The 21066-nt window shown below is 43.8% G+C and overlaps 2 protein-coding genes across 4 annotated transcripts; one reads left to right on the plus strand and one right to left on the minus strand.

The window, feature by feature from the left end:
- On the minus strand, window positions 1-7388 carry ptcd3 (pentatricopeptide repeat domain 3). 2 transcript variants are annotated; one of them, XM_029659437.2, is made up of 24 exons: window positions 7281-7388; window positions 7008-7060; window positions 6845-6884; window positions 6710-6755; window positions 6550-6618; window positions 6347-6451; window positions 6134-6257; window positions 5879-5982; window positions 5257-5336; window positions 5070-5157; window positions 4919-4979; window positions 4618-4700; window positions 4349-4493; window positions 4193-4243; window positions 2636-2725; window positions 2488-2516; window positions 2292-2398; window positions 2096-2174; window positions 1912-2002; window positions 1024-1109; window positions 768-916; window positions 640-681; window positions 394-552; window positions 1-308 (listed from the first exon to the last, which is right to left on the minus strand). In XM_029659437.2, the coding sequence occupies exons 1-24, from the start codon at window positions 7367-7369 to the stop codon at window positions 263-265; spliced, it is 2016 nt and encodes a 671-aa protein (XP_029515297.2). In that variant the 5' UTR covers window positions 7370-7388; the 3' UTR covers window positions 1-262. The 2 variants fall into 2 exon arrangements, with proteins under 2 accessions (XP_029515297.2, XP_064874554.1); XM_065018482.1 differs by having other exon boundaries at window positions 5879-6006.
- A 44-nt stretch (window positions 7389-7432) lies between these two features.
- polr1a (RNA polymerase I subunit A) lies at window positions 7433-18650 on the plus strand. 2 transcript variants are annotated; one of them, XM_029659431.2, is made up of 32 exons: window positions 7433-7807; window positions 8055-8259; window positions 8427-8576; window positions 8757-8864; window positions 8950-9035; window positions 9131-9231; window positions 9369-9558; window positions 9718-9871; window positions 10632-10805; window positions 10947-11069; window positions 11165-11392; window positions 11614-11868; window positions 11990-12181; window positions 12273-12422; window positions 12607-12790; window positions 12989-13071; window positions 13181-13339; window positions 13715-13813; window positions 13928-14080; window positions 14171-14253; window positions 14420-14585; window positions 14751-14969; window positions 15153-15367; window positions 15752-15919; window positions 16027-16162; window positions 16327-16484; window positions 16655-16784; window positions 16959-17339; window positions 17538-17738; window positions 17848-17965; window positions 18069-18233; window positions 18381-18650. In XM_029659431.2, exons 1-32 carry the CDS (start codon window positions 7731-7733, stop codon window positions 18479-18481), a joined length of 5112 nt encoding a protein of 1703 aa, XP_029515291.1. In that variant the 5' UTR covers window positions 7433-7730; the 3' UTR covers window positions 18482-18650. The 2 variants fall into 2 exon arrangements, with proteins under 2 accessions (XP_029515291.1, XP_029515292.1); XM_029659432.2 differs by having other exon boundaries at window positions 9372-9558.
- The last annotated feature ends 2416 nt before the right edge of the window (window positions 18651-21066 follow it).

The following is a 21066-nucleotide window of genomic DNA, read 5'->3' on the forward strand; positions in this document are numbered from 1 at the left end:
TGAGTTGGTACATATTTATTAATCTGTGGTCTGTTGTACACAATCACAATTTTCACATACACTTTGTAGCTAATGGCTTAGCTTCAAAAGCACAGTCTCTGCATTTACAATGAATTAATTGTAGTACTGGTGTTGGCTACAAATGTTACTGTTCAATTCATATTTTGCATTTCAACCTCTAGTGTGGCCATTCAGAATGGTATTGACGTCAGGTTTGGCTCAACCTGTAGATTAAGTCCTGGATTCTGTATTAGACTTCACATCACTCGCTGACTTCAGTTGAGACCTCCAGCTCGGACAGAATAGTCCTACATGGGAAAGGGAACAAGGACATAAGACATCTGGTGCCAAAAAGAGTTGCTAACACATGAAAAATCGACTACGTAGTCATACTTCTGTTCTTCAGAGAGCTCAAACGCCTGCAGTACCCTCTCAGCCAGTTTGGGGGTGCTGGGGAGACAGAAGCTAGCTGAGATCTGTACCAGCTCCATGGCGTGCTGGGGGTCATTGCTGCTCTTGATGCTGGCCAGGAACTCCTCCATCAGCTCCTCACTACAAGAGTACAGTTAATAGATGGGTCAGAACTAGGGTGCCTAGATAATGTAAACACTAAGTGAATACTATGTAAAATAGACTTACGATGGAACTCTGTTTTTGGTCTTGAAGAGCTTCAACATATCCCTAGATTTAAAAGAAGGATTAACATACTTAATGTCAATTGGCTCCAACTTAAGTACTCTGTGGCTTCTGTGTCCAGGTCTACTCACCATGCCTGCTGCTTCTTCTGGGCTGCCAGTAGGACAGAGGTTATGTTGGTCATGGCAGTGGCTGTCCACTCCAGAGCCATCCTGGCTCCTTGCCCCTGCTCATACAGGCTCTTAACATCCAGCGCACACACTGCAAAAGACTCCTGGATCTGCATGAATCCCAATAGATCAGTCAGAATGTAGAACAGACGACTACCATTTACTTTACTGTAAATAGTTTATTTTCTAGCTAGGTGTCTGTCTCTCCATGCCTCACCTCAGGGCTGTGCTTGTCCCTGGCCATGAGTGACAGCAGCTCATCCACTAAATCGGACTTGTTGTCATGCCCCATCCGTCGGATGTCTGGAGTGGGGTGGGGGGGGAAACCAAACGGCTTATGTCAGACAATCCACATGTTGGTTATTGTTTTGTATTTTTCATTCCTCTACTATAAACATGTTTCCATCCACAGTATTTGAGTGAAGTCATATCGTATATTTTTAATCACGACAGCAACAAGAAGTTTCAGCGTAATTTAATGAAGACAATTGTGGTCTTTCTCAGTTCAAATTAATTATGCAAGAAATGCCAGTGGAAACAGCTTTGTGCAAATATTGATAGAATAACATATCTAAGTAAATTTGGAGGCACACGATGACATGGTGTGTGGTCCTCCCACTACGACTATGGAAACCATGCAGTTTATTAGGCTACCGATGACGTAAATGATGAACTTCACAGGGTGCTGAAAGTGCAGTGTGATCTTGATGCTCCTTTCCAAAAAATATTGAGGGTCCTATTCTGGTGACATGATGCTTGACTGCTGTTTGAGAAATGTAAATAATCTCATGTAGACCAGCCTATCCGCACTATCAACGAGCCGTTGGGTAGAGCACATTTGCTATGTAACGCAACAGTGGTGACAAAAGTATTGGTAGAGTTGATCATGCGATTGAAACACGTTGAACTTTTATTCGGTACGTGAAAATGTATATTTTGTTTGCTCTACGTTATCACAAACTGATTTTTAGTCCATTTGGTGGAAACATACCACTGGTGGGAAAATGTTCTTTATGCAGATTCTGGAATATTTGCATGAAAATCTGTTACCAATTGGATGGAAACCTAGTTAATGAATCAGGCAGCACAATCACTTCCAACCCACCTTTCCATATCTGTGGGATCATGTCCAATCTGTTATCAGTGTCCAGTGCCTGGAGCAGATCTCTCATTCCTTGTGGATTGGGGTAATAGAGCTATGGACCAAAAAAGTTCAGAACATTAGTCTTAGAATGAATGTGAGAGTATGAATAAAATGTACATGTCAATGTTGCCATGTCAGTGCTTACAGAAGGAATCAGTTCTTTGTACCACTTCAGCACCACATCTATGTGTTCCATCATGCAGAGCAGGTTGAACATTCTGCCACTGAACAAACAAGAGGTCAGAGGTGACAGTCTATTGGCGCAAAACCACCAGAAATAAGGTGAAGAAATGCTACTCTCCGATGTGAATTTGCAAGCCTTTTTTAGAAGGTTTACTCACTAATAGATACTCTGTTGGAAGGAATCTCCCAGCATCCTCCAGTTCTCTCCCACACTGAGCAGGTCATGCACCTTGTACGCTGCCTCAATGTCCTTGGTATCCAGACACTGGGAACAGAGACATCAGGTCTTAAACAGTCACCACAAACACACTAAAATATTCAAAAACATATATAGATGTATTCTAGAATACTTACAATTCTCATGGCACTGGAGAAAAAGTTTACTGGGAGGGAAAATAAAGTCAAAGCTACATTCAAAATGGCATGAATCACTTGGTCAATTAAGTTATTGATATATGGACCTCTACTATCAGCCTTTAAGATCGAAATGCTACAGGCATACCATCATCTGGATCCTGAGCAACGAATGTCCTTCCTGCCACCTCAGTCATCACTTCCTGTAGGATATCAGTCTGCCCTTGGGAAGGAGACACTAGACAGGACCGAGAGAAAAAGATAGTAACAGAAACATGGAACCACTCTCCCCCTAACATATCACCTCAAACCAATCAAGAAACTGTTTAATAGAAATCAAGACAAAATATCTACAATACCTACTCATTCAAGGATTTTCTTTATACTATTTCTACATTCTAGAATAATAGTGAAGACATCAAAACTATGAAATAACACATATGGAATCATGTGTTAAACAAACCAAAATATATTTTATGAGATTATTCAAAGTAGCCACCCCTTGCCATGATGACAGCTTTGCATCTTGGCATTCTCTCAACCAGCTTCATGAGATAGTCACCGGGAATGCATTTCAATTAACAGGTGTGCCTTGTTAAAAGTTAATGCATTTGAGCCAATCAGTTGTGTTGTGACAAGGTAGGGGTGGTATACAGAAGATAGCCCTACTTGGTAAAATATCAAGTCCATATTATGGCAAGAGCTCAAATAAGTCAATCAATATGGACATTTCAAGAACTTCTGATTGCAGCCCAAATAAAATGCTTCACAGAGTTCAAGTAACAGACCCATCAACATTAACTGTTCAGGGGAGACTGCGTGAATCAGGCCTTCATGGTCGAATTGCTGCAAAGAAACCACTACTGAAGGACACCTGTAAGAAGAGACTTGCTTGGGCAAAAAAGCATGAGCAATGGACATAAGACTGGTGGAAATCTATTATGTGGTCTGATGAATCCAAATCTGAGATTTTTGGTTCCAACCGTTGTGTCTTTGTGAGACGCAGAGTAGGTGATCGGATGATCTCTGCACGTGTGGTTCCCGTGAAGCATTGAGGAAGTGGTGTGATGGTGCTTTGCTGGTGACACTGTCTGTGATTTATTCAGAATTCAAGGCATATTTAACCAGCATAGCTACCCCAGTATTCTGCAGCGATACACCATCCCATCTGGTTTGCACTTAGTGGGACTATCATTTGTTTTTCAACAGGATAATGACTCAAAACACACCTCCAGGCTGTGTAAGGGCTATATGACCAAGGAGACTGATGGAGTGCTGCATCCGATGACCCGGCCTCCACAATCACCTGACCACAACCCAATTTAGATGGTTAGGGATGAGTTGGATCACAGAGAGAAGGAAAAGCAACCAACAAGTGCTCAGCATACGTGGGAACTCCTTCAAGACTGTTGGAAAAGCATTCCTCATGAAGCTGGTTGAGAGAATGCCAAAAGTGTGCAAAGCTGTCAAGGCAAAGGGTGGCTACTTTGAAGAATCTAAAATATGTTTTGATTTGTTTAAAACTTTTGTGGTTACCACATGATTCCATATGTGTTATTTCATAGTTGTGATGTCTTCACTATTATTCTACAAATAATAACCCTTGAATGAATAAGTGTCCAAACTTTTGACTGGTACTGTAGGTATTTGTAAGTCGCTCTGGATAAGAGCGTCTGCTAAATGACTTAAATGTAAATGTATTCACCTGCTTTGTAGAAAATGCCCAGAACATGGTCAAAAGAAGCCAAACTGGGTGCTAAAAGAAAATAAATCATCTGTTAGGACACTGCTATAAGTCACATATACTGACATTCATTTCCTTCAGGAGTGTTACTGGTCAGTGATGCATTTTCCTACTCACCAATGCCCATAGCCTTCATCTCACTGAGCGTGTGCAGAGACTGAGCCCTGGCTAAGTTGCCACAGCGACGAAGGGCCTTCAGCAAAGCATTAAACGTCAGCAGATTGGGCTTCACCTTCTGCTCATTCATCTGATTTAGTAAGTCCTAAGAACCCAGGAAGGAGGAGAAGAAAAAAAAAGGAGAAAGATATGAGATTGACATAAAAACAGGGCAGTCCTTAGACAACAGGAAAAGGTTCAACAGTGTAAGTTGCTTCCTATACACTTACAACAATCAGGTCCCATTTCTCAGTGTACCTCTCCCGGACTTCTGGTGCCGCAGAGATCAGAGCATTGAAGGTGTGGACATCCGCTGGAAGTGGTAACGACAAGAAATGTTCCAATTCACACGCCAAGTATTATCATCAGTAATCAGAATTGTAAATGCCATCCATCATGGCAGACAAAGAGAGAATGTTTCTCTCGCTCTCTCTCTCTCGTTGAATAATGAGAGTAGGAAGATACATTCAGTTGTTCGCATGGACAATAAAGTTGTATTGTTTGGCATGTTGTCTTTGTAAATATACTCACCAGTCAGTCTGTTGTTCAGCATGTCTGTGTACGTATTGAATGCCTTCACATGAGCTCCATACTGGGGATTTAATGCACACATGTAATCAGAAACACCTTAGAAACAAACCGACTGTACAGGAAACATTGTCCAATTCAACATCTGACGCACCTTCACCATGCCTCTGATCAAAGCCGAGTATGCTCGTGTGTCACGTTCTGGAAGAAGGTTAAAGATCCTCTCTGCATTGTTGTTCTCCCTGCATGACGGGGTGATATGTTTATAGGATAGTGCATGTCAATAAAGGCATTACTTGCAACGTTTTCTCTCTAAACGTAACGCCACTCAAACAACTCACCTCCAAACTATCCTCACTAAGTCGGAGGCTCTCCGCAGCCTCCCTTTCCTCCTCCTGCCCTCCTCCTGCACCTCCTGGGCCTGAGGGAAAACCAACAGAGGTCCAGAGGTAAACAACACTGAGCTGTGACAGAAGAACTAGCTATAAAGTATAAACAACGGTGCCTCCCGAGTGGCACAGTGGTCTAAGGCTATGCCACTAGAGATTCTGGGTTCGAGTCCAGGCTCTGTCGCAGCCGGCTGCGACCGGGAGACCAATGGGGCGGTGCACGATTGGCCCAGCGTCGTCCGGGTTAGGCCGGCAGGGATGTCCTTGTCCCATCCAGCACTAGCAACTCCTGTGGCAAACCGGGCGCAGTGCATACCGACACGGTCGCCAGGTTTTTACTCCGACACATTGGTGCGGCTGGCTTCCGGGTTAAGTGGGCATTGTTTCAAGAAGCAGTGCGGCTTGGTTGGGTTTTGAGGACGCACGGCTCTCGACCTTCGCCTCTGCCGAGTCCGTACGGGAGTTGCAGCGACGAGACAAGACTAACTACGAATTGGATACCACGAAATTGTGGAGAAAAAGGGGCAAAACAATAAAGTATAAACAAGTAGAGGCCACATAAATAATATCCTACCACATCTTCTGCCTCTGGCTTGTCATCTTGCACAGGGTCACGATCTCCATAGAGACAAATAAGGTCCAGTAGGTCATTAGAAGCATCAGGAGACACGGTGGTGCCTGCATAGAGAGAACGGGCAGACACTTGCCAAACAAACATTTCTAATCACAGTCTTATTGAACCCCCCCCCCCTCCCTCCTAATACACCCCCAATGTCAATTGTACTCTGTAAATAATACATGACAATTAATAGAAATGTGGGTGACTTACCTGCCTGTAGCAGCTGATCGTACATGTCTACTGCAGCCTTCACCTTCCTCAGCATGATGCGCTCCAGCAGCGCTGCCTCACTCACTTCCTCAATACACAACTCCATGGTCTCTGGCATTAAGCACTGTAGGACATACACACAGCAGTCTCAATTACCTATCTATCATCGTGCAGATTTCCTAATTCAAAATAACACACTAGAACCAAACTTACTGGAATATGTGGTTCAGCAAAGTCTTTCTGGAAGAACTTCGGGTTTTTGTTGACAATGTGGTTAGCTGCCATTCTGCCAGACTCCTGGGAGAGGGAGTATAATTTCTGTAGAGGACAAAAAAATTGAAGACAAAAAAAACATCAGTGCAAACTGGGTAAAAAAGAAGCAGCACAGTTCCAAATAACTCCTGTCCATTACTTACAAACTCTGCAGACGTCCTTGGAGTAAGATAAGGATCATCCTGGAACATGTAATGTGGTGCAGTGGGGTCCTGAAAATGATGATTGTGCATTGTTTAGGCTATCATGGCCTACTACTACTTCTGTCAAAATACACATGGAAATGCAATGCAGACTTCTTACCCTGTTGACGGTGGATGCAAGAGCCTGCAGCACAGCCCATTTGTTCCTGTCAGAGCAAGAATGGTTATTATTCGTCACAATATCAAATTGGTAACTCGGTCTTGAGTGATTTCAAATAAATTGAATACAACATACCACGTTTTCTTTTTGGGAATGACAATTGCCTCTGCAGACTCTGTAATATATTTAGAAAAAGAAGGATTCTACAATTAACACCATCTATGAAGTACATTATCCTGGTCTGGCTCTTTGTGCTTGAGATACTTTACTGGGTGCCATTCATTGGATTTAAATGTACCTCTTTCAGTTGATGCATTTTGTTGACAAACGACTACACTCCATCCAAAGTTCCTGAAATTAATGATGCATTAATCAATCATATAAACACATTTAGAATTAGGTTCATGAAAATAGTTCGGTTGTGCATTGACAGCAAGCTAGCAGTTACTTATGTGACCTCATGTCAGTGACAAAGCAAATTATAATGATCTGTCTTGTCAGTCACCGGAACAAACACACAACCAATACATTAACAGCTGTCACAGCAATGCCAGCGTAAAGTAAAACTTACCTCCGAAAACAGAATTGTTCAAAATTACTTAGAAGAAAGCGACCATTCTTGTAAATGTAATGCCCTACGTGTTTACCGGGGGCCGCCATTTTGGAAACAACCCCGGAGGCTCATGGTAAGGAATTACGATTTAAGTGTTCATAGGGGGGAGCTGCAGTAACACCCACCAACGGATAGTATTATGTGATTGATTAGGTAGCTTTGGCTATGGTGAATGACACAATACATATTTTGTAATTACTCATATCAATTAACCGGTTATGTATTCACATTTTCAGTTGAATGAGAATACGTGCTTTCTTTTCACGCCTATCTCTTAATGGTACCGTCCATGAAGAGGAATATCCCACGTGTTGGAGAATTGTAAATTCGTAGCGCATGTGGATTTTACCCAGTTCAAGTAAGAAACGCATACATTCATAGAAACAATTGACTTGGAATTTCTAAAGTATGCTTTTTGGGAAAGAAGTACCATGGAGGCGACTGGAGGGAATGACATTTGGAATGTACACTGCAGAAGAAATAAGGTAAGAATACAAGTTGTTATGAGTGCATATGCTCTGAAGCCATAATAACATGCCCCTGCTTGACTTTTGCGTTTGGATTGGAGTGTGTTGGACTAGCTAACTATAGTTAATAACTGGTTAGTGTTCACTGTTCTTGGACTGTCCGTTTGTGGTACTGCTACTATTGATATTATGCTACTAGTTAACTGATAAAATATTGCATTCAGTCATCGTAGCGTTATCATGTCATGTTCCCATTTCTCCACAGAAAGTTGAGTGTCAAGAACATCACCAACTTCAGATTCCTGGATAATGTTGGTAATGTTGCCCCCAATGGCCTCTATGACCTGTCATTGGGCCCAGCTGATTCCAAAGAGGTGTGCTCCACCTGTATGCAAGACTTCAACAACTGCCCTGGGCACCTTGGGCACATCGAGCTACCCTTACCCGTATACAACCCACTCTTCTTTGATGTAAGTGAACAACATTGAACACGCTTATCCCAGTAGTTATTACAAGTACATGGCCTGTTTCCAGATAAACTGCTACACAATCCAAAACACAGTTGATAGGCTACAAGTTACAGTGTGGTAGTCTTCTTTTAAAGTAATACCCTCTCTCACTTCTACTCTGGCACCAGAAACTGTACCTGCTGATCCGAGGGTCATGTCTGAACTGCCACATGCTGTCCTGCCCCAGAGCAGCGATCCATCTCCTGCTGAACCAGCTGAAGCTGCTGGATGTGGGAGCTCTACAGGAGGTCTATGAGCTGGAGCATGTGCTGAACCAGGTGAGCATCACACAGACAGGAGTGGTAATATTAAAAAATAATGATGTCTCTGAAATCACACTCCTGTTTCTGGTAATGTATGCATGTCTTTTGATTTGATAGTGTTTGATTCATAAAATTCATCCAAGTTCTGAGTTTTAATCACTCACACAACTGGTTTTGACCCTATCTCTGTTGCAGTTCCTGGAAGGCAATGCCCAAGCTTCTGGGGTTGAGATCCAGGTGGTGTTAGAGGACTACTGTGCTCATGTCAACAAACGGAAGACAGGCGACGATCACAGCTCACCAGTAAGAGCTGATTGTGAATGTGTCATAGAAACTGAACATCACAATTCAGGCCAATGTGATGAAATGTAATGCTTTGTGTTCTCAGATCAAGCATATCTGTGAGAAGAAGAACAAGCTTATAACACTCTTCTGGAGGGTCCAAATGAACTCCAGGAAATGCCCTCACTGCAAGTAAGTATATACCATTCTGGCCAATTACCATTTATTTCATAGCAATTCTGTCCCCTGTGTGAAGCTTCACACTGATTTTTACTATTCCCAAATAGGAGTGGCCGATCACAAGTGCGCAGGGAGCACAACAGCAAACTGATTGTCACCTTGCCTGCGGCTATGTATAAAGATGGTGCCATCAAGGGACCCGATGAAGGTAATGCATACCATTCAGTCTTCTGCTTCAAGATTGGTAATATGGTAGAGGACTAAAAGATGTTGACATTTCTGCAACTCTGTTGTCCTGAATTGGAAAGTTTGAATGAGTGCCCTTGGTCTCTTCTTCTTTTTCAGAAGATGGGATGGCTGGAAAACGTGGATACTTGACCCCTAGCACGGCACGGGATCACATCGCCAAACTTTGGGATAAAGAAGGTTTCTTCCTGAAGTGCTTGTTCTCTGGACTGGAGGAGTTGGAGAGCTCACCCAGTGGCTTTTACCCTGACCTTTTCTTCCTGGAGCTTATGGTGGTCCCTCCATGCAGGTGAGGAATCTCTCAGAGAACAGCCTTACAATTTGTGGGTTTGTTTTGAATGTCATTGTTTGCTTCTGTTAGTTATGGTGTCTGGAATTGCATCACAAAAACCTCCTAGTTGTGAAGCTTTCCAGTAACTTATGAGAGTAACCCTCTTGTTTTCCCCAGGTATCGGCCCATTAACCGTCTGGGAGACCAGATGTTCACTAACGGCCAGACGGTTAACATGCAGGCAGTGATGAAGGACAGTGGCGTTATCCAGAAGCTCCTAGCACTTCTAGCTGGAGAGAAGCTGAAGGAAAAGGAGTTGCAGCTGGAGGAGGTATGTGAACTGATGGAGTGGGGTCGCATTTGCTCTTTAAACATTATTTTGAGGGAATGAAAAGGTCAAAGGTGACACACTTGATTTTCCATGTATGTCTATAAATTAACCTTTTATTAGTTCGTCATCTCGTACTGTATTTTGATTTGATTCTCTTTTACCTCACTAAGTCTTAAGAAATGTAAAAAACATACAGAACATTTGGGAAAAACAACAAAAGTAAAGTCAAATCAAATTTTTATTTGTCACATACACATGGTTAGCAGATGTTAATGCGAGTGTAGCGAAATGATTGTGCTTCTAGTTCTGACAATGCAGTAATAACCAACAAGTAATCTAACCTAACAATTTCACAACAGCTACCTTATACACACAAGTGTAAAGGGATGAAGAATATGTACATAAAGACATGAATAAGTGATGGTACAGAACGGCATAGGCAAGATGCAGTAGATGGTATCGAGTACAGTATATACATATGAGATGAGTAATGTAGGTTATGTAAACATTATATTAAGTGGCATTGTTTAAAGTGGCTAGTGATACATGTATTACATAAAGATGGCAAGATGCAGTAGATGGTATAGAGTACAGTATATACATAAGAGATGAGTAATGTAAGGTATGTAAACATTATATTAATTCAAGACACAAACACGACTCCACATTCCTAGAAATATATATCTGGGTCTTTTGCATGAAATAAAGTTAACCAATTGTGTGCAAAGTGTTGCCATTCCTCTGTACTCTAAATTTAAAGGTACAGGAAGCCGACCCCTCTCAGACAGACCAGGCCTTCCTGGCAGGGATCCCCGGTGCCACACTCACAGATAAACTCTACAACACCTGGATTCGGCTCCAGAGTCACGTCAATATAGTCTTTGACAGTGACATGGACAAACTGATGACGGAGAAGTACCCTGGCATTCGTCAGGTATGTTTTCCCATGGAAATCTCTTGCCACCTGCTCCATAAATGCAGCCTTTTAGCCAAAGGGAGTGAAACATGTCAGTATACTTTCATCTTCCAACCCATACATTTTTTTTGTTCATGCTGTCCCTGTTTTCTCTTTCAGATCTTAGAGAAGAAGGATGGTTTGTTCAGGAAGCACATGATGGGCAAACGTGTGGACTATGCAGCACGCTCTGTTATTTGTCCTGACATGTACATTGGGACCAATGAGATTGGAGTACCCATGGTAAGAGTCATTGCCTTTGCCTGCGTTCTGCATGTCCATTGATAGTTGGAGCGTTGTGTGAGCTCGCATGATAAACTCCATCTGTTTTGCTACAGGTGTTTGCCACCAAGCTGACTTACCCCCAACCTGTGACGCCTTGGAATGTTAAGGAGCTGAGGCAGGCAGTTCTGAACGGGCCCAATGTTCACCCTGGGGCCTCCATGGTCATTAACGAGGACGGCTCCCGCACCATCCTGAGCAGTACTAGCCTCACCCAGAGAGAGGCCATCGCCAAGCAGCTCCTCACACCCTGCACCGGGCAGCACATGATGCCCATGAAGATAGTAAGGACTATCTTTCTAACACCACTTACACCAGCCGTTTCCTCTCCCTATCTAATGGTTCCTTGATTCCTTATTAACCTTGATTCCTTCATTCATTTTTTATTGTGATCTCATATACTTTCCCACTAGTTATATCATCTTTAATGAAGCAACATTTTAATCTTCCATTTCATCTTTCTATTATATTTGCCATCTATTGAGCAATGTTCATATTCTCATAGGTGAATCGTCACATCAAGAATGGCGACGTCCTGCTCCTCAACCGGCAGCCAACACTGCATCGGCCGTCCATCCAGGCTCACTGCGCCCGCATCCTGCCAGGGGAGAAAGTGTTAAGGCTTCACTACGCTAACTGTAAGGCCTACAACGCTGACTTTGATGGGGATGAGATGAATGCCCATTTCCCTCAGAGTGAACTGGGCAGGGCTGAGGCCTACACACTTGTCAGCACTGACCAGCAGTACCTTGTGCCCAAGGTGAATGCTCATTGCTCAGCCTTACTAAATGTATTTTTTTTTTGCTAGATAAGCTATTGTTTTCTCACCCTCAACACCTACTGTTGCTATACAGCCTCACTGCCTTGTCTATGTCCCCCAGGATGGGAAGCCTCTGGCAGGTCTGATCCAGGATCACATGGTGTCAGGCACTAGGATGACCATCCGCGGCTGCTTCTTCTCCCGTGACCAGTACACTGAGCTGGTCTACCGAGGTCTGACCGACAAGGTCGGCAGAGTCAAGCTGCTGCCGCCCGCCATACTCAAACCATTCCCTCTCTGGACTGGGAAACAGGTGCAGAAGGACCTACCCATGGGTTGAGAGGTTTAGTAGGTCATAATTCATAATTGTACAGGTAATAACACAGGTCTCTTTTGTCATTCAGGTGGTGTCTACACTACTGATGAACGTCATCCCAGGAAACCACATCCCTCTGAACCTGACAGGGAAGGCCAAGATCCCCAGTAAGGCCTGGATCAAGGAGTCTCCACGCTATGTTCCTGGCTACAAGCCTGAAACCATGTGTGACTCCCAGGTCAGACTGTTCACTAAAAGTACTACTCAACTTACCAATGTTGCACATGTACCCACCTTGATTTGATTTATTTTATTATTAGTGTCATAGTTTGTATTAGCTGTATGTTAAACCATTTTTTTTTAACTTTGTGCAATGCACCCCTAGTCCTAGACTTTGCCATTAACTGTGTCTGATCCTGCAGGTGATCTTCCGTCAGGGAGAGTTGCTAGTGGGGGTGTTGGACAAGGCCCACTATGGCAGCTCAGCATACGGCCTGGTCCACTGCTGTTACGAGCTATATGGAGGAGAGACCAGCGGTAAACTCCTCAGCTGCCTGGCTCGCCTCTTCACTGCCTACCTCCAGCTGTACCGGGGGTTCACTATGGGTAAGGCATGGGCTTCATCCCAACTTCAACCTTATTCCCTATATAGCCCACTACTTTTGACAAACGTAGTGCCCAATATAGGGAATAGGGTGCTATTTGGGACATACTAACAGGTGTTCTAGATCTATCTGAACAGACTCATGGATCCATCACAAGGCTCTCTCAAAATTGAAGAGTTATTTATTGAATGCATTTCAGGTGTGGAGGATATCTTGGTGAAACGAGGAGCCAACAGACAGAGAAAGCAGATCATAAAAGAGTCTGTCACGTGTGGGACTAAGGTAAAGATGCCAGTATCAATCAGTTGATCCATGTTCCAGGAACAAATAAATACATTTAATGACCTGCTTTAGTGTGGCAGTAACAGTTGTTTGCTCTGGTGTAACCCAGGCCTTGCAGGCAGCCTTTAACCTGCCTGACACCGTGGACGAGAGTGAGGCTAGGGGCCGCTGGCAGGACGCCCACCTCAACCCAGACCAGAGAGACTTCAACATGGTGGACCTCAAGTTTAAGGAGGTGGCCAATCAGGTCAACAACGACATCAACAAGGTGAGCTACATGGGAGTTTGCATTGTTTGATTTGCTCATCCTTCAGTTTTGTGAAGAGGTTACCATCAGATGGTAGTCATCATCTGTTTGCGTGTGAATGTCAGGCTATCACTGTAAAGAAGAATATATTCCTTAGTGGTCCTCTGTAGCACGGTTGGTAGAGCATGGTTCTTCCAATGCCAGGATAGTGGATTCGATTCCAGAGGCCACCCATACGTAAAAAATGTATGCACACATCACTATAAGTCGCTTTGGATTAAAGTTTCTGCATATATTTCTAATGGACTTTGATAGGAAAGTTGATAGGAGGTCCTGGTAGCAGAAAACACTGTTAACTGCTGTACGGTTTTGACTGATGCTATTTTCTACTGCCAGGTGGTCATGCCCCTGGGTCTCCACTGCAGCTTCCCTGAGAACAACCTCCAGCTGATGGTGCAGTCTGGGGCTAAAGGCTCCACTGTCAATACCATGCAGGTACTCCTTTAAGGAACCAAGCAGACATCGAACCATTAAGACACACAACCGATATGCATTTTGTCTCTGTGTACCAATCGCAACTTGATGAGTATGTTTCTTTTGTTTTTTTAGATCTCCTGTCTGCTGGGTCAGATTGAGCTGGAGGGTCGACGTCCTCCCCTGATGCCTTCTGGGAAATCTCTGCCATGCTTCCAGCCGTATGAAAGTTCGCCCCGCTCTGGAGGCTTTGTGTCTGGCAGGTTCCTGACAGGAATCAAGCCCCCGGTACGTGACTTCTCTCTGCCCCAAGTTGTGTGTTTTATTGTTCCACTTCATAATTGAAGGTTTCTGAATGTTCATGATTCATTGTTGCAGGAGTTTTTCTTCCATTGCATGGCTGGCCGGGAGGGTCTGGTAGATACAGCTGTTAAGACCAGTCGATCAGGGTACCTTCAGAGGTGAGCTGGATTTACAGAAGTCTGAATGTTTTTACAGAAGTCTGAATGTCTACGTCCCAAATGGCACCCTATTCCCTATATAGTACACAGCTTTCGACCAGAGTCCTGTGGGATTCACACAATATTTACATTTCCCCCTTTCTGAACGGACTCATTGTGGTTCCAGATGTGTGATCAAACACCTGGAGGGCCTGGTGGTTCAGTATGACCTGACTGTGAGGGACAGTGATGGCAGCGTCGTCCAGTTTCTCTATGGAGAGGATGGCCTGGACGTCCCCAAGACACAGTTCCTCCAGCCAAGGCAGTTTCCCTTCATACAGGACAACTATGAGGTAGGATTTGCCGCTGCTCTAGTCAACTGATCCTGTTTTCTAAAGTGTTTATTGAGACTGAAAGCACGTCTTTATTTCAAGACCGTGCATGGCAAACATTGAATCCATTCTTTTTTTAAAGATGACTTTTTGCAGCACCCATTTAGAATTTCCTGTTACTCACAGGTCATCAGAAAGTCCAAGTGCTTGGATGAGGTCCTGGCCAAACTGGACCCTCAGGCTGCCACCAACCATTTCAAAGCCATCAGGAAGTGGAAAGCCAAGAGGGAGCATCTTTCTCCCAGGGAGGGGGCCTTCCTGCTCTTCTCCCAGAAGAAACTGAAGAAGGCAGAGCGCCAGGCTCTAGAGAACCTGGCCAATGGCAGGGATACTGCCACTCTGAAGGTAATGTGTTGTCCCACTGCTGCAACCCCGCAATGTTATCAGATGAAATATCCCTCTACAACTATATACCAGTTTTTTGGGATGTATTATTTGTCGTTCTACTTTTTCAATGTATCATATCAAACTCTGGTAGTTTGCTGTTTTGTTAAACATTCTAATATGTTACCTTCCCATGTTTCTTAGTTGGTGGATAGATGGAGTTCTCTAGACCAGGACAGCAGATCTAAGTACCTGAAGAAGACTTCACACTGTCCTGAGCCCTGCCTGAGCCTGTTCAGGCCTGACATCTCATTTGGGTCAGTGTCAGAGACGTTTGAAAGCATTGTGGAGTCCTATCTAAAGGACATCCAAGTCAAGCAGTTACCTGAGGGAAGCTCGAAGAACCTTGATGCACAAAGGTGAGATTTCAATCCAGATCGTCTATATTGCATATAGTATTTACCTAAATGGACATTTACGTAAATGGACATTTTAGAGGGGCGGCAGGTTAGAGAGGTTAGAGAGTTGGGCCAGTAACCGAAAGGTTGCTAGATCGTTCTGCTCCTGAACAAGGCAGTTAACCCACTGGTCTTAGGCCATCACTGTAAATAAGAATTTGTTCTTAACTGACTTGCCAAGTTAAATAAAGGTAAAATAAAGAATAATACGTCTTCTAAAAATGACAAACTTTAGGTGTAGAAACTAAGATTGGGCTGTTGTACATAATTTTAGAAGCCATTGTAGCTACTGTATTTTTTACTGAGTGCTTAGGTTATGTCATGGTCTCCACTCTGTCTATGCAGACTAAAGCATCTGCTGCAGCTGAAGTGGCAGCGAGCCCTGTGTGACCCAGGGGAGGCGGTGGGTCTGCTGGCTGCTCAGAGCATCGGAGAGCCCTCCACCCAGATGACCCTCAACACTTTCCATTTTGCCGGCAGGGGGGAGATGAACGTTACCCTCGGTATCCCAAGGTACAGTATGGTCTCCACTGGAATATAACGGTGCAATGAATCTTTGCCAGAATAAAATGTACAAACTCTGGACATTAGTGGCTGAATATTTTCTCCTTCACCCACAGGCTTAGAGAAATATTGATGATTGCCAGTTCCAGCATCAAGACTCCGATGATGAGTATTCCTGTGTTAAACAGTAAAAAAGCCATCAAGCGGGTGAAGACACTAAGGAAGAAGCTGACTCGCGTGTGTCTAGCTGAGGTTATTATATTGGCTCTATTTACTTACTGTTTATGAACCATTACATCCCAAAGTAATTCAATCGTTACTACCACAGAAATATATTACATTTTGGTTATCAACCCATTCTTGTGTTTCAATGAATTGTGAGTGAGAGTCATTATTCTGTCCATTGTTGTTCAAAGGTGTTGCACAAAGTGGATGTCCTGGAGACACTCCGGGTGAAGAACAAACAACAGAAGGACCGCGTCTTCAAGATCATCTTCCGCTTTCTTTCCCCAGAGCGCTACCAGGAAGACAAGATGCTGACTCCCCATCAGATCCTCTACTACATGGAGAACAGGTGAGCTATTATAACCAGTGCTGGGCCCACACATTCTCTTGCCAACACAACCCGTGTGTGTGTGTGTGTGTGTGTGAGAATCAGATCACGGTTACGAGTCCGACAAATGTACTTCCGTGTTGTCGGTCTGAACCAATGTAAGGCATTCTTTGCTACCTTGTCTTTTCCAGATTCTTCCGCCTACTACTGGAGGCCATTAAGAAGCGCAATACCAAGCTGGCCTCTATCAACGCAGTGGAAACACGCAAGGCTACAGTACGAGATAATGACCAGGATGTAGGCGACTCCTCAGCTAGACAGGTGTGTTAAACAAGCATGGACTTTTCCCTATTCATCTGTTCCTTTCAGCCATAACTTTACATTTGGCTTTAAAGCCTGGACTTAATCTTTACCAAAGTGACCATTGTTCTTAAATGTAGACTTATGCTACTTTTGTCCCAATCTTAATTTGTTTAAGTCATTTCTTTGTTGTAGGAGAGTGGAGAAGGGGATGGGGAGGAGGAGAGCATGATTGTGGACGATGTGGGGAATGAGGGAGACGCTGACGCCTCGGATGCGAAAAGGAGAGAGAATCAGGAGGAAGAAGTGGATTATGAGAGTGAGGAGGGAGAGGATGCTGAGGGAGAGGACCTGGTGGAGGAAAAAGAGGAGCAGGCAGAGGAGAACTCTGAAGAGGTGCCTGATGAGGTGCCCGGTGACCTGGCCACTGAAGAGCCTGGTGGTGCTGGGGCAAGGAAGAGGTCGAAGCAGAAAAGCACACACACACAGGACAGCATGAGGGTCAACACTGTGCTGGAAACTAGTTCCAGCATCGAGGGCTATTCCTATGACAGCCAGCAGGGTCTCTGGTGTGAGGTATGTACCCCCAGTCTGTGCCCTTCTGTCTGATTTTGGAATATTACTTTCTGGTTTTAAGATACTAAAATACTTATTTCAGCCAATGGTTGCCTCATTGATGGTCCGCATTGTTTCTCACGAAACCAAGTACTTGACTTGAATATAAATGTTTTGAATGTGGATTGAGTGGAGTTTTTGCATTTCTCTGTTTGTCAGGTTACGCTCATCCTGCCTGTCAGCAAGGTGCACTTTGACCTAACGTCGCTGGTGGTGGCCGTGGCCCAAAATGCAGTGGTGATGGAGACCAAGGGCATCACCAGATGTCTGCTCAGTGAGGTCACTAAGAAAGATGGCTCCAAGGAGCTGGAGCTCAAAACTGAGGGCATCAACATGCACGAGCTGTTTAACCACAGTGAAGTAAATCCACAAACTTTCACATGTATAGAGTACTTGTACAGTAAAAACATAATTTCTTAATGTGGGTATCTTTGTTTATACATTCTATGCTGTGCTGTTTTAATCTCAGATTCTTGATGTGAATCGGCTGTACTCCAATGAGGTCCACGCCATGGCAAACACGTACGGCATTGAGGTGGCCCTGAGAGTCATTGAGAAGGAAATTAAAGATGTCTTCGCTGTCTACGGTACAAACAGGCTCACAACTTGTTTAGCTATCTACTCATTTCCCAACAACAGGTTCTGGAGAGCTGTGTGATCTCCTCTCTGTCTCTCTGCTCTCCTTTTCAGGTATTGAGGTGGACCCCAGGCATTTATCCTTGGTGGCAGACTACATGTGTTTTGAGGGCGTGTACAAACCTCTCAACCGCTTCGCCATTCAGTCCAACTCCTCTCCACTGCAACAGATGACCTTCGAGACGAGCTACAAGTTCCTGAAGCAGGCCACTATGTTGGGTAGGCATTATTACACAAAACATCTGTAGGCTGTACACATAATACAACAGGAGACGTAATACATCGTAAAATAAATAGAGCAATACATGGTCTGCCCCTCATCAGTTGTTGGTTTAACGAGGTGTCTGATCTTTGCTCTCTCAACAGGCTCCCATGATAAGTTGGTCTCTCCCTCAGCTTGCATAGTGGTGGGTAAGGTTGTAAAAGGAGGGACTGGGATCTTTGATCTGAAGCAGCCATTGCAATAAATGTTGTTAAATGCAGGTACCCATAGCCTCCATGTCTAGATATTTCAAAGGAAGGAAGTGAACGCACCAGTTCACTGCAAGTGCCATTGTTATGACAATGAGGAAAGGGACCGTTTTTTTATTTGTTGTATGTTGTCTTGTATTTGACTATTAAATATGTATTGAAGTGGTTATTGTATGGCCTCTTTATTTGAATACATTTGAATAACACGGTCTGTTTGGGTGTGGAGTCAAAATAGCTTTGGTTTCTAAGGCTAAAGGAAGACCAATGCATGCCATGTAGTATCCATACCAGAAGCAGCTGTTGATTTTTTATTTTTTTTATTTCACCTTTATTTAACCAGGTAAGCAAGTTGAGAACAAGTTCTCATTTACAATTGCGACCTGGCCAAGATAAAGCAAAGCAGTTCGACACATACAACGACACAGAGTTACACATGGAGTAAAACAAACATACAGTCAATAATACAGTAAAAAAAACAAGTCTATATACAATGTGAGCAAATTAGGTGAGAAGGGAGGTAAAGGCAAAAAAGGCCATGGTGGCAAAGTAAATACAATATAGCAAGTAAAACACTGGAATGGTAGTTTTGCAATGGAAGAATGTGCAAAGTAGAAATAAAAATAATGGGGTGCAAAGGAGCAAAATAAATAAATAAATTAAATACAGTTGGGAAAGAGGTAGTTGTTTGGGCTAAATTATAGGTGGGCTATGTACAGGTGCAGTAATCTGTAAGATGCTCTGACAGTTGGTGCTTAAAGCTAGTGAGGGAGATAAGTGTTTCCAATTTAAGAGTTTTGTAGTTCGTTCCAGTCATTGGCAGCAGAGAACTGGAAGGAGAGGCGGCCAAAGAAAGAATTGGTTTTGGGGGTGACTAGAGAGATATACCTGCTGGAGCGTGTGCTACAGGTGGGAGATGCTATGGTGACCAGCGAGCTGAGATAAGGGGGACTTTACCTAGCAGGGTCTTGTAGATGACATGGAGCCAGTGGGTTTGGCGACGAGTATGAAGCGAGGGCCAGCCAACGAGAGCGTACAGGTCGCAATGGTGGGTAGTATATGGGGCTTTGGTGACAAAACGGATTGCACTGTGATAGACTGCATCCAATTTGTTGAGTAGGGTATTGGAGGCTATTTTGTAAATGACATCGCCAAAGTCGAGGATTGGTAGGATGGTCAATTTTACAAGGGTATGTTTGGCAGCATGAGTGAAGGATGCTTTGTTGCGAAATAGGAAGCCAATTCTAGATTTAACTTTGGATTGGAGATGTTTGATATGGGTCTGGAAGGAGAGTTTACAGTCTAACCAGACACCTAAGTATTTGTAGTTGTCCACGTATTCTAAGTCAGAGCCGTCCAGAGTAGTGATGTTGGACAGGCGGGTAGGTGCAGGTAGCGATCGGTTGAAGAGCATGCATTTAGTTTTACTTGTATTTAAGAGCAATTGGAGGCCACGGAAGGAGAGTTGTATGGCATTGAAGCTTGCCTGGAGGGTTGTTAACACAGTGTCCAAAGAAGGGCCGGAAGTATACAGAATGGTGTCGTCTGCGTAGAGGTGGATCAGAGACTCACCAGCAGCAAGAGCGACCTCATTGATGTATACAGAGAAGAGAGTCGGTCCAAGAATTGAACCCTGTGGCACCCCATAGAGACTGCCAGAGGTCCGGACAGCAGACCCTCCGATTTGACACACTGAACTCTATCAGAGAAGTAGTTGGTGAACCAGGCGAGGCAATCATTTGAGAAACCAAGGCTGTCGAGTCTGCCGATGAGGATGTGGTGGTTGACAGAGTCGAAAGCCTTGGCCAGATCAATGAATACGGCTGCACAGTAATGTTTCTTATCGATGGCGGTTAAGATATCGTTTAGGACCTTGAGCGTGGCTGAGGTGCACCCATGACCAGCTCTGAAACCAGATTGCATAGCAGAGAAGGTATGGTGAGATTCAAAATGGTCGGTAATCTGTTTGTTGACTTGGCTTTCGAAGACCTTAGAAAGGCATGGTAGGATAGATATAGGTCTGTAGCAGTTTGGGTCAAGAGTGTCCCCCCCTTTGAAGAGGGGGATGACCGCAGCTGCTTTCCAATCTTTGGGAATCTCAGATGACACGAAAGAGAGGTTGAACAGGCTAGTAATAGGGGTGGCAACATTGATGATATTGATATTGGAACCTATTTGTATGAATTGTATTTAGCACTCTGGTGGGCCAAATAAAGATAAAAGATTATATATATTTTTTAAATATTTTAACCAGGTAGGCAAGTTGAGAACAAGTTCTAATTTGCAACTGCGACATAGCCAAGATAAAGCATAGCAGTTTGACACACAAAACAACAGAGTTACACATGGAATAAACAAAACATAGTCAATAACACAGTAGGGGGAAAAGTGTATATACAGTGAGTGTAAATGAGGTAAGATAAGGGAGTTAAGGCAATAAATAGGCCATGGTGGTGAAGTAATTACACTAAAGCAATTAAACATTGGAATGGCAGATGTGCAGAAGATGAATGTGCAAGTAGAGATACTTGGGTGCAAAGGAGCAAAATATATAAATACAGTATGGGGATGAGGTTGTTGGATG

This window comes from Oncorhynchus nerka, linkage group LG5, assembly GCF_034236695.1.
Source record: "Oncorhynchus nerka isolate Pitt River linkage group LG5, Oner_Uvic_2.0, whole genome shotgun sequence".
Taxonomy (NCBI): Eukaryota; Metazoa; Chordata; class Actinopteri; order Salmoniformes; family Salmonidae; genus Oncorhynchus; species Oncorhynchus nerka.

Bases quoted from the DNA above. Each gene is read 5' to 3' on its own strand.
- ptcd3 (XM_065018482.1), bottom strand. From the start codon at position 7,369: ATGGCGGCCCCCGGTAAACACGTAGGGCATTACATTTACAAGAATGGT. The intron at 6,007-6,133 runs GTAAGTCACCCA...TTGTTTGGCAAG, and splicing joins CGATCAGCTGCTACAGGCAG to TGTCTGCCCGTTCTCTCTAT. The intron at 4,244-4,348 runs GTGAGTAGGAAA...ATTTTCTTTTAG, and splicing joins GATGAAGGCTATGGGCATTG to CACCCAGTTTGGCTTCTTTT.
- polr1a (XM_029659431.2), top strand. From the start codon at position 7,731: ATGCTTTTTGGGAAAGAAGTACCATGGAGGCGACTGGAGGGAATGACA. The intron at 11,070-11,164 runs GTAAGAGTCATT...GTTTTGCTACAG, and splicing joins ATGAGATTGGAGTACCCATG to GTGTTTGCCACCAAGCTGAC. The intron at 16,785-16,958 runs GTGTGTTAAACA...TCTTTGTTGTAG, and splicing joins GCGACTCCTCAGCTAGACAG to GAGAGTGGAGAAGGGGATGG.